Below are 12,607 nucleotides of genomic sequence, written 5' to 3' on the forward strand. Positions count from 1 at the left end.
CACTTGAGAAACTTTTCAGATATAAGAAAAAGAATAAGAATCTACCTATATCATTATTACCTATTGTAATTGTTTACTAATCATTTTTACTTACTATTCCTTATTGTTTTTATTACTGTGTGTTACTCTTTCTAAATAAAACTTGTTTTTAATCAACAGTCAATAAGGATTTCAGAGTTATATGACTTAACTCAAATACAAACATTTGTACAATTATATTATATAGTCTAAGGTACTGCAGTAATTTATAAGTTTTGTTTTAATGTCATTTTTTAAATTTCTTTTTTATTGAAATTGGATATTTGTTTCTTATCTCTTTAGCCTATTTGTTATTTGCCATTTGCTTGTACAGACATCCATGGACCCTAGAAGATGTACCCTAATGACTTTGGTAATCCACTGACTTTTCCTCTAAAGCAACCATGAGGTTGACAGTTGTGGTTTTGAGTGAAATATCTCACCAGCTGTGACATGGATTGTCATGAAATTTGATACAGATATTCATGCCACCCTGAATTTGTCATGTCTCCTGCCCTAGTCCTGTTCATTTTGGCAATTCTGCCCCTGTCTCCTGTCATTTTTCCATCCATCCACCAAATGTCCCCATACTTTTCCTCCTGTCCCACTCACCTGACTCCCAACATGCACCTGCGCACCTGTTCACCATTCCCAGTCACCAGACCTGCCTCACCTGCTTACACACCTATTCCCATTTCCACCATCATCATATATACCAGTTCGCTTCCTTTGTTCCTGGTCAGATCATCTGCTTTGTTCCTGTTTCTGTTCCCATATGTTTTCACTGTGTTCCTGCAACCTGCTTTCTGTTACCTGCATGCCTGCCATCTTGTCCACCTGTCTTGCCTGAAAGCCTGTTTTTATTTATTAAAAACTACTTAACTGCATCCATTCGCCTTTGCATCTGCATTTGGGTCCTGATCTGTGGTATTACCAGCAAATCCTGACAGTATGATCCAACCAACCACAGACCCTGCAGGGTGAACAAACTGTATGACTTTTCTAATTCCCTGGTGTGCTGGTATGGGGAATGGAAGAAAACCCCTAGTTTGGAGTACAGAGAATCTGCTCTAAAGTTAGCTCGCAGGGAAGCGTCCACAAAGCCATGGCTGAGGAATTCCCTGACTGACTTCATGACTTTCTACACACCCCTGACTTATAGCCAGCTACCATCCAGCTCCCCATCCCGCTAACCACCAGCCTGTTTCCCAGCTTGCTTCCAAGTCAGCTTAATTTCAGCCTGCATCTAAGCCTGTTAGTCTCCAGCCTACTAACCCCCAGACACACTGTTAGTTGGCTAACTCCCGGCCTAAAGCCCATAAAGTGAATCTGGGGATCAATCGCCTACAGCCAGCTGCAGCAGCCACAGCCTCTGTTAGCCTTCAGTCAGCCCCCCCCCCCCCCCCCCCAATTTCCCTTGGCTAGCATTGGGCCCACTGTTTTCAGACCTCCACCCAAGTCAGCTAGCCACCTGCCTGTTCCTGCACTCAAGTTGGCTCGCATACTGTCTGATCCTGCCCCTGATGACCCTGAGCAGTCTTCTTTCCTGTGTTCTTGCCCCACTTTTTCCTGGGAGGTATATCTATGGGTTGGAGCCAACAGAAGAAAGTGTGGCTTTCAGAGACACTGATCCCCCAAGCTGCCCAGCAACCCCAAAGCCTCAGCTGCCCAGCGACCCCCAGCATCTGCTGTGTTGGGGTTCCCAAGCTGCAGCTGAGTCTTCTGGTGCCAGCTGTCTCTCCTTATCTCCATCCTCTTCGTCGACCTCCTGCACAACCTCCAGAGTGATCCTGCCTTTGCTGACGTCCTGCCTTTTTTCTCTGGCTCAACCCGTCTGTCCAGTTTCCAGGCAGTCCGCCTGAGGTTTCCTGCTCGCCTGTTCTCCAACCCCCGGTCCGTCCACAGGGGGTTTCCTGCTCCCCAGCTCTGTCTGGCTCCCTGATACTACTTGAAAGCATCAGTCTGTCTTTGTGTCTGCATTTGGGTCCTGATCTGTGCTATAAACAGCAGACCCTGACAGAATTGTAAAAACTTTGGTGATCCTAAGACTTTTAAAAGAGTGCCACTGTGACACCAGTGCCAACAGGTCAAAATTTTAATCCGTTTTAAACTTTGGTTTATGACCAAATACCTCAACAGTATCCATCTGCAGCCCCAAGACTACAAGACATGCCCACTATACAAGTAACGCCTACTACAAGACACACCCACTCTATAGATAACATTAGTTGGTTTTAATGCTCATTTCAAACATGTTAACCCAATTGCTATGTAGTAGGCATTATATGACATAAGGCTAAGGTTTAAAAGAGATATGCAATATTTATTACCGCTAATCTAGGCAGATTTATGCCAATGAGTAGCATATCTGAATGTATTTTCCATGAAAGCTTATTTCACCACACACAGTGAGCCTGACTATCCTGAGAAAAACTAAATGGTTTAACTTATGTTATTGACATGTATATCGATGTATAATTCTGTCATTATGACAATGTCGTGGGCTAATTCAGCCCTCTCCTTTATGGCAACTGAATTTGTGTAATTCTTCTCTTTGTTGGTTTGTTTTTTGAGCAACCAATTTTGGTAACAGACTGTGGGCACTGAACACTACCCATTACCTATAACATTAATGTAATGTTTTTTCAGTTATGTTACCTGTCAATATAGGCCAAAAACTTTACAATAAGCCTTCGACTATAAAGAATAGGTTAAGGCAGCACCCATTTAGTCTCAAGATAACTGAAGAAACTTTATTGTTTATGTTACAAGTCTGCAATATGTATTTTATTGTTTTTTTTATTAATTTTTATTATTTGATAGACAGAGAGGAAATCCCAAGGAAAGCACATGCCAATGAGTCATACCTGTCCCCGGTCAGATCATTTGTTCTGATCATCTTACAAATTTAAGGAAAAAAATAGTAGATCTTACAAACGTGTTAAACGATCATAATTTATCAGTTGATTGGCAGAAACAAAAACCAGCACTGAATCACTGGTCTAGAATGTCAAACAGTGGATTGTATAGTCACTGTTGTAAGCACAGTGAAACCGATTAGGTCAGGTTCTACCAGCTGAAGTTCCACATAGGCTGTTAGGGAGAAACATGATGAACGTGTCCTGAATGTTTGGTCCAACGTTCCCTTTTTTTAAAAACATTTTTGTACAACAAATTCGTCAAGGGATATTTCATAGTTCTTAAGTCCCTTCTATCGATCCACAGCCATCACAGTTGTTAAAGTTGTTAAATTATTTACACCTAACCATTTCAGCTGCAAAGCTATTAGTGTGTTATCACACTAGCATCTAGCGAAACACGTTCCAGATCAAGGGATTGCAAATATTGTTGCAGTGCATTGTTTGGTGTGTATTTAATGAATGAATATCTGAGATTGCAATCTGATGTCAATTCAAGATCATAAGGATTGTTAGTTCACTCATTGAGTGAGTGATTCAAGTGATTGATTTGTTCGCAGGCAAATATTGTTGCAGTGCATTCTTTGGTGCGTATGTAATCAATGAATCTGTGAGATTGCAATCTGATGTCAATTCAAGATAAGAAGGGTTGTTAGTTAGGGTAGAAGTAAAGACTGTCATTGAAGAAATAAATATAACAAAACCAGCTTCAGTGATCAATGTTTAATTTAATCATAAGTGATGAAAGATGAACATTAAAAGGAAAAACCAAACACAGCCGCATAACAATGACAACACAGAACGGTAATGACTTTTGTGCCCCTAGCCTAAAAAAAGCAGTCTCAGCTGCAGTACCCAGGGAAGTCATCCTCAGAGTAAAACCTCTGCAGAATTCCTAATCGTCCATCGTAGCCTGCACCAAAGTCTTTATATGGTCTGGGTTTTGATGAATTAGGATCTGAACAGGTCTTGAGGGCCAGGTGGGAAATGGGATCAGACAAGGAACTGGAAGTGTTTATGCAGCAAGCTACAGAGGAGCCAGATACTTTACTCTTAACACATACTAAGATGTCGCAACGTGATTAGTAAAGCTGGATGCTAACGAATGTTAGTTAGCTTTAAGTTCTGCTGCATTTCAGTAACATTTACCTATGTAGCATTATTTAGTGAACACCATTTCACTAGCTTCTCCTTGACCATTAAACAGTTGGCACTGGACATACAGCCAGCCAGTAAATATTACATTAGCTTTACTTCATTAAATTGGGAGTTCGCATGCACCGCATTAGCTGGGCTTGCAGTAATAGAAATTTGAAGCCAGGCAGGTTTCAATACTAAGTTACATAAACCGTGGATAATATACAGTAACTCAGTTATCAACTTCAGTGACAATATGTGTTACCTTTGCATGAAAAGAGTTTTATGAATAAAAAATAATTATCATATTTTAAAAAAGTCTTGGCCAACATTGGCCAATGTTTATTTCAAAAGAATTATTCTTTTGGATGAATGAACTGGACGGAATTTCTTCCCTAAACGATCTGTTCTTTTCTCAGTTCAGTTGGGCTCTCAATCAGTTGCAAGCGAATGTGCAGGAATACGCTCACTCATTGAGTGAGTGATTCAAGTGATTGATTCGTTCGCAGGCAAACACTCACTCATTCACGCGAACGTAATTTGTTCGCAGGGAGTGAGTGATTCCAGTCATTTGTTTGCAGGGATACACTCACAAGGAGGCCATTCTTTTCTCCGAGCTAACGGCGAATGTAGTTGAGTTAGCTCAACATAATCAATGGCCTCATTGGTTACACTTACAAAGCCACATAAACATAAACACATCCCTTCAAGTTCTTAAAATTTTCTTAATTTAAATGTTAGGCTGGCCCCTGTGAGAGGAGTGTAGAGACTCACCGGTGCTGCTGCAGTTGTGATGAGAGGAAAAGCTTCACTGAGTGAGTGATTCAACAGTGCATGTTCAGTGATTCGTTAACTGAACGTACTACACAGTGAGCGTGCATCCTCAGTGATAGTCAGCGGTTTAAACTACTGAAATCAGGCCCAGCAAGTTCAAGAGTAATGCAGAACTGTAGATCAGATGGAATGATTCGGTGAACGAATCTTTAGAAACAAATCTTTTTAATCAACTGATACTATTGATTTCAGGACACTGAAAAGAACTGCTGTGAACATCACTATCTTGTTCTACTATGACATCTCGCATGGTTCTTTGGTGTGATATAGAACAGACATGCCTCCTGCCATAAGTTAAGCCCTTACATGTTCCGCCCGTCTTGCAGTCTGCAGAGAGATCCTCCTGAAAGACCTGCTATAAACTAATGGCATTTGCATCAGCCTCAGCTGTACTTTGTGTTGCGTGCTAATTATCAAATGCTAGCAAGCCCACACACAAAACTGGTCAACATGGTAGACTATACACTACCTGCTAAACATTAACATTGTTAACATTGTTATTGTGAAAATGCTAGCCAGTTGATGTCAGCATTTAGCTTAAAGGACCATTGTGTCTGCATAAGGCCCCACAGAGCTGCTAGCTTGGCTGTAGCTGGTGTTCAGACCAATGACAGCCCTGGATTAAAACAACACACAACTGTGTTGGTGGGGCAGTGTTGCTTCAGTACCAGTGAAACAATGACTTACATCTAGAAAGTACACTTTCACTGACAGATTTTATCTGTCTTTTATCTTTTGTTGCGATGATCCCAATGTAAACAGCAGAATTACAGCATTTACACTAAACAGTAATTACCACAAATTTGTACTTGCACGCATTTGATGGGCCGTGATGCTGGATGATGTTGCATTGCGTTGTGGCCACTGCTACCATTGGTTGCATGGGTTTAAAATTTGCTGTGGCTGCAACAAAAAGTTGAGTCACATTGAACTTTTTGCTGTTCAACTCTTTTTTATCCTACCACTGCTATGACACTTTAGCCTCATCTTTTCCCTGATCCAACACTCACATGGAGGCCGCATCACTGCTTGGTCACTACCTAAAGCTCAGCCTGGACAAGACATGAGCTTGTGTTTCTTCAAGGGAAAGTATGCCCATGAAAAGACTTGTCCATTACCACTGAAAATACTGTGCTTATACTAACTTGGACAGCGAGGAACCAGGGTGTGACCCTGAATGATGGAATGTTTGACAGATTGCCTGGAATGCTTATCCAATTTAAGACCAATCCTAAATCATAAAGAGGTGCACCTGAGTAAGAACAAATTTGAGGTTTGTGCACGTTTAATTAATCAGACTAAAAGCTTTTCCTCCCTTATTTTTCTTTTATTTAGTTTTCACAGCAAATTTGAGAGAAAAAATAACAAAATGTTCATGAATGAGGCCCTGTGATGTATCAGAACTTCTGGAACTGGAGATAAAATACTGCCTCTCTGATGTTAACTGTGTTCCCTGTCAACTCAGTAACTGTAGTTAAAGCCACTCACCATCCCTGCTTTGAGTCCACTTCAATTAACATCACACAAAGCACTTTGGGTACAGGGAAGCCATGCTTCATAGTCTTTATCCTCTGCTTAATGTCTTCAATTGTTCATTCAAAAATTGGCTGACAAGTTAAATAACCTATTATCATTCTAATAATTGCACTGGATCCTTATACTGGGTCATATTAATATTCACCTCAGTTGAACTGGAGTGGAGGCAGAGATCTCAGGACAGAAATCTCAAAAGCCGGATGTGAGAGAGAAAAAAATGCCACTTTGTAATTTGGGTGAACTCACCTTTAAGTAACGGATTTCTTTTTCTCATTACTGTAAAGTAGCTTTTGTGTACTTCTCACACTGTTCTAGTATTTTGGAAGTTGATTGTTTATATCTTTTATATCTTAGCTATCATACACTGCATATGCCCTAAGATGCTGGATCTTGGTTCCAGCAGATCTCAGTACAACTGCGCCTCTCTTCGGAAGAAACGACAATAGATATGTGTACCTGCAGGAAGTGCTCGTGTTGTGTTCGCGGTCTTTTTCTTTCGTCCGGAATCTGGCCCTGTAAAAGATTCAAATGAAAACTTGAAAGTACTGTTCAGAAAAGCTTTCACCTAATGATAAATACGTCGGGGAAATACGCTCACCGCTATCAGCTGGAAAAAATATGTCAGGTACGTAGGCTACCTCAAAAAAATACTACGCTACGCAGTTAAGGTTTTGTAAATATTAATAATAAATTATATTACAAATATTTCAGCTGGAAAGCTATAGCAATGCAGCTTTAGATAGTACAAACTATCAGGAGAACATTTAAATTCGCAGTCCAAAGAAAAAATTACCGTTTTCCCCGGTTTGAATCCAAACGCCGCATGAGATGAATGGTTTGTTTTTGTCACGTGACAGGAAGTATATGTTCGAAGTTCTTACGCTATTAGGAAGTGTGTTTATTTACGATGCAGCGACACACAACTTTTAAGTCTTGAAATACAATAATCATCCTTTTATTCTGGGAGGATTAACTGTGTTTTCTATGAAAACGAACCTGGTTAGTGTTGCCTTTGTGATACCGCTGCCTTTTTTTGGCTGTGACCACTCAACCTTCGCATGCTAGTTGTAGCTAAATGGCTAGCTGACTAGGATCACAACCTTGCCCATTCCGTCACCACACGAGTTTCGTGCTTTCTGCTGAGGTTGAAAACTTTTCAATAGGTTCTTTGTCATTTTCACAATGTCCTAATTTAGCTAATATCTGTTAGTTAATGCCTGGCAATCCACGGTATGTGGGTCATGTAACGCTAACTGTCCCTGTAGCGTTAGTCCTGTCCTGAATGATTTTGACAAGACAGGACCACCTTCTGACAGAGGCATTAGGCTGGCAGTACCATGGACTCAGCAAAGCTGGTTCGATAAGTCGACGAAGAGCTACAGCTGTCGCCTTAAGCGGTGAGTTAGTAACGCTTCTAATGATATATTACATTAACGCTGAGTTCTTGGTAGCTGTAGTCAGGAGGTGCTGTGATGCTACTTTGTTAACATCTAACTTTAGTGTTTAAGTTACTGTCACTCTGCAAACGTCGGATAAGTTAAGGTAGCCTTGAGTAAGCCATCAATTGTGATTAGACACTGCCATTCCTTTAACTAATTCTTTAAGTAACTGTAATGTTAGCTGTCATTGAAGACAGGATGTCGGACAGTTTAGGTCTGGTGACAATCTCCAAATTGTTGCTAATTAAATTAACTGTCTAGCTCATAAAAGTAAGAATACCAGTTGAGAGATAACGATTACCGATCATTCACTTTCGTTGAAAAAAACTCACGTATATTTCCTTAAAAACTCTGTGAAAGAGCGTGGCCGTGACATAGGCACGTACCTTATACAACTAGATTGGAGTCATCTTTGGAGCCCACTGTCAGTTTTAGGAATGGGAATATCCCCAGTATCAGTATCAAGGTAACGTGCAGTGAAAACCTGAGGTTTTATTTGGCAGTTGCCTTATGTCCTGTATGCCGAATTTATCGATAGGCTAACAATTCTTGAAAAGGCTTTAAAGTCACGCTAAAGCAATTATTAACTTGTGGCTATGAACAGAGTAGCTTTGTAAAATGCCCAATTTTTGAATGGAGTTTGGCAAATCATGGCTGTCCTCTACAGGAGAACAAGATGTATTGGGCCTAATTAATACAGAGTTATGATCAACATAGCAATTTACTGTCATAATTTAACTGCTCTATTTAAACAGATGAATAAAACTGTCCTGTGCTTATTGGAAACTGTATACCTCCCCTGTCAGGACTACAACCCACAGGGTGTTTTTCATCATCATCATTTCCTCCCACGCCTCGAGTAGCTCTCATCCTTCCTGAGCTATCAGGATGTTGGAGGGCCTTGTTGCCTGGGTGCTAAACACATACCTGGGCAAATATGTCAGCAACCTGAACACAGATCAGCTGTCCATCGCCCTTTTGAAAGGTAATTACACATTCTTCTATTTTTCTGGGCAATTAAATTTATTGCTAATTATTTTACAAAGCACGCTGCAGTATTCTAGATGTCTGAATGTGTTTTCCCTTCCTCCTCCTCCTCCTCTGTATGAAAATTAGAGGCTTAAGTAAGCCATCAAAGTGAATATGATTTTTGCTTTTATTGTTGTGTAAGTGGTAATAACAGATGAAAGTGAAGATCAATTTGAAATGTCTAAACTGCATTAAGTCAGAGTGAGAGATTTCTTTACTCAAGCAAATTTCAAGTATGTGCAAATTGATTTGAAAACATAAAGTCTTAGACCTAAGACTTAAGGCTGCAATGTTCACTGCAACCTGCGCTATGAAAATGTTGGATGGACTGCACTATTTGCTGTCTATTTTGATTTTCATAGAGCTTTACTAGTTTCACAGTAGTGCTGCTTTGTAAAGTTTGTGCAGAGGTGACATTAGAAGAAAATACCACTAAGAACTGACATGTGACACACCACTGGTATGCCAGCGGACAGTTTTTCCTACCAGTGAAAATGGAGTGATGAGCTGTTTATAAGTTGCGCACAGTATCGACATATCATGATCAATAGTGATATTTGTTAATAAGAATCAATACGATGAGAATTGGTATATGACAGTAGAACATGACATACTGTTTTTAAGTGCCATACCAAAATCAAACAGTGATATACCACTCAGAATTAACATATATGCCACTGGCATACAATCAGCCACTTCTCTGTCACGGCACTTCTGTATGTTTTTTTTGCAATCATTTTTGTATTTCTCAAAGTAAGGTAACGCATTATACACTCACAGCTAAAATTTATGCAGTCTGATGCAAAAGCAGCTCTGCAATAAATCTTCCTTCATGAAGGTTCTCATGTTAGGCTTATGTTTAACTATCTTGGAGAGGTATTGATTCAACTGTAAGATCATTGTGGTCGCTGTAGCTTGTGGTGCTGTTTAACTATATTGCATTATACACAGAGCTGTTTCTTGTATTTAGCCTTCCCTCATTGATATAATTGTCCTGCACAAAATAATAGAAACACCTGAAAATATAACACAAGACAGTTTAACAGAATCACAAACTATATCCTCTGAATTGACCATACATAGTTGAATCAACACCTCTCTAAAAACGTTTCAATGAAAACTGAACATTAGAACCTATTTTAGCCAGGTATACCTAATACCTAATGGTAATTAAGTATATGTTATTGTATGAACTTGGTTAAGACATTTAAAATAGTGGTGTGGTCCATTACATTGGACAACAATTCAGACACAGGGTAACAAACAGTTATAACCAAATTTAATTGAGATCATCAGCACTTATTAGGAGAGTGAGGCAGCCCAAGCTTGGCAAGAACAATGTTTCCTGTCATTCTTCAGGTGCAGTGGAGCTTGAGAACCTCCCTCTGAGGAAAGATGCCCTCCGAGAGTTTGATCTGCCGTTTGAAGTCAAAGCAGGTTAGACTCACTGACTGACCGACTGACCTCACAAAGTTTTAAACATAGCTTACAAAAACTATAACCTAAGTGATCAACCCTTTTTGATTGGTCCATGTATTTCCCTCAGATCACTTGTCCAGGAGCTATATGCTTAAGTTAATGTGATTTTTTTTTTTTTTTTTTTTTTTTTTTTTTGCTTTGTTTTGTTATTTGTGTTGTTGTTGTTGTTGTTGTTGGTTTTTTTTTGAAAACTTATGGATTGCAGTGATAAACTAAAACTTCACTAGCCTGGGGTAACATTATACTTAACTGTCATAGGGGCCATAAAGTCAATAGTCAATATGGCTAGTACACGGACCTCCGTCAAATGTCATTATTTTACTTAGCCCCACTTTTTCAGTCAGTTCCTAACACCATTGGTATTGTTTGCACATGCTGATATAGTTAAACTCCACTACCATCAACCGAGCAGCTTGTTTCATGTTGAGTTGCTGACACATTACATTTACTGTGTTTTATATTTTTTATGAAAATAGAAGACAGCCAAAAACTAGTGGTGAATAAAGCAAGGTACTGTATGTTGGAGAAGAGTTGTATAAGAAATTAAATTTTGATGGACTAATCTTGTGCTTTAGTAAATGCTCAAATATATGTCTATTTTCATACTACGTTGATGGATGGAAATGTATTAAAAGATCAGTTAATTCAAATGATAAAAACTACAGATGGGTAAAAAATAAAGGACAAACCAACATGCAGAGTGCTAAAAAGATATTATTCCAGTACAAGCCACTGTTCTTCAAATGCCAGAATAGAAAAGAAAATCTCAGCTTAGTGTTTATCCTTTGACTTATATTTTAGCTTCATTGCAAGAGTTTCATCCTGAATCAGAATTTTCCCGTCTGGTGACATGTGCTCTAATGTAATGGCGGAGGAGCAGCATTCTTCATCATGCATGCTCGCATTCACTGCTGAAATTAAATGAGTCTGATGGAGTTTTGAGAGTTGCTTTGGAAGAGAAATTCAGGGAGGTTGATCTGCAAAAGAGAAACATCAGTGCCGGAGACAAATAAGGACCGTTGGAGGCCAATGGAAGGAACCCTAACTTGTCATAATCTTAAGCATTGAGCAGTAACTTTTGTGGGTCCTTATGTTGTGGTTTTAGATGTAAGAGGTAATATCTGCATTTGGACTCCTCCAGATTTATTTATTTATGTTTTATTTGTTTGTTTGAATTTTAAAAGAAGCCTAAGCAACATGGCCTGTGCAAGTGAAGAAATAATAATAATAACAATTATTATTATCATATTATATTGGTCATGTATATTAACAATGTACACTCACTGACCAGATTGTTAAAAACACCATACTAATAGTGGGTAGAGCCTTCCTGTTCTATCACATCCCAAAGGTGTTCTACTGAATCCAGATTTGGTGACCGGGGAGGCCACTGAAGTTCACTGAACTCACTATCATGTTCATGAAACCAGTTTGAGAGGGCTTTGTAACACGGTGCGTTATTGTGCTGGAAGTAGCCATTAGAAGATGGTAAACTGTGGCCGTAAAGAAATGCAAATGGTCAACAGTACTCAGATGGGCTGTGGCATTCAAACCGTGATTGATTGGTATTAAGGGGCCCTAAGTGAGCCAAGAAAACATTCCCCACACCATCACACCACCACCACCAGCCTGGACTGTTGACACAAGGCAGATTGGGTCCATGGATTCATGCTGTTGACTCTGACCCTACAATCTGCGAGCCTCAGCAGAAATGGAGATTCAGCAGACCAGGCTAAGTTTATCCAGTCTTCAGCTGTCCAGTTTTGGTGAGCCTGTACCCACTGCAGCCTCAGAATTCTGTCTTGTCTGTCAGGAGTGGAACCTGACATGTTCTTCTGCTGCTGTAGCCCATCCTCTTCAAGGTTCAACAAGTTGTGCATTCTGAGATGCTTTTCTGCTCACCACAGATGTAAATAGTGTTTATCTGAGTTACTGTAGCCTTTCTGTCAGCTCCAACCAGTCTGTTCATTCTCCTCTGACCTCTCTCATCAACAAGGTGTTTCTGTTTTTGGCTTAATTATACACACCCAATATATTCATATGTGTATGTGTGTGTGTGTGTGTGTGTGTTTGTGTGTGTGTGTATATGTATGTATATGTGTATATGTATGTATATGTGTATATGTATGTATATGTGTATATATGTATATGTGTATATATGTATATGTGTATATATGTATATGTGTATATGTATGTGTATATGTGTGTATATGTATG

At 39.6% G+C, this 12,607-nt stretch overlaps 1 protein-coding gene across 6 annotated transcripts in view; it reads left to right on the plus strand.

Annotated features, from left to right (window-relative positions):
• The first annotated feature begins 7,322 nt into the window (after positions 1 to 7,322).
• Positions 7,323 to 12,607, plus strand: part of vps13d (vacuolar protein sorting 13 homolog D) — an 86,603-nt gene continuing 81,318 nt past the window's right edge. For 4 of the 6 annotated variants that reach the window (XM_040153604.1, XM_040153603.1, XM_040153602.1 and 1 more), the window contains exons 1-3: positions 7,323 to 7,840; positions 8,689 to 8,867; positions 10,271 to 10,348. In XM_040153604.1, coding sequence (XP_040009538.1) covers positions 8,771 to 8,867; positions 10,271 to 10,348 — 175 coding nt within the window. In that variant the 5' untranslated portion in view covers positions 7,323 to 7,840; positions 8,689 to 8,770. The remainder of the gene's footprint in view (positions 7,841 to 8,688; positions 8,868 to 10,270; positions 10,349 to 12,607) is intronic. The other 2 variants (XM_040153601.1, XM_040153600.1) reach the window with 2 other exon arrangements.

This window comes from Xiphias gladius, chromosome 18 (genome assembly GCF_016859285.1).
Source record: "Xiphias gladius isolate SHS-SW01 ecotype Sanya breed wild chromosome 18, ASM1685928v1, whole genome shotgun sequence".
In the NCBI taxonomy this organism is placed as follows: Eukaryota; Metazoa; Chordata; class Actinopteri; order Istiophoriformes; family Xiphiidae; genus Xiphias; species Xiphias gladius.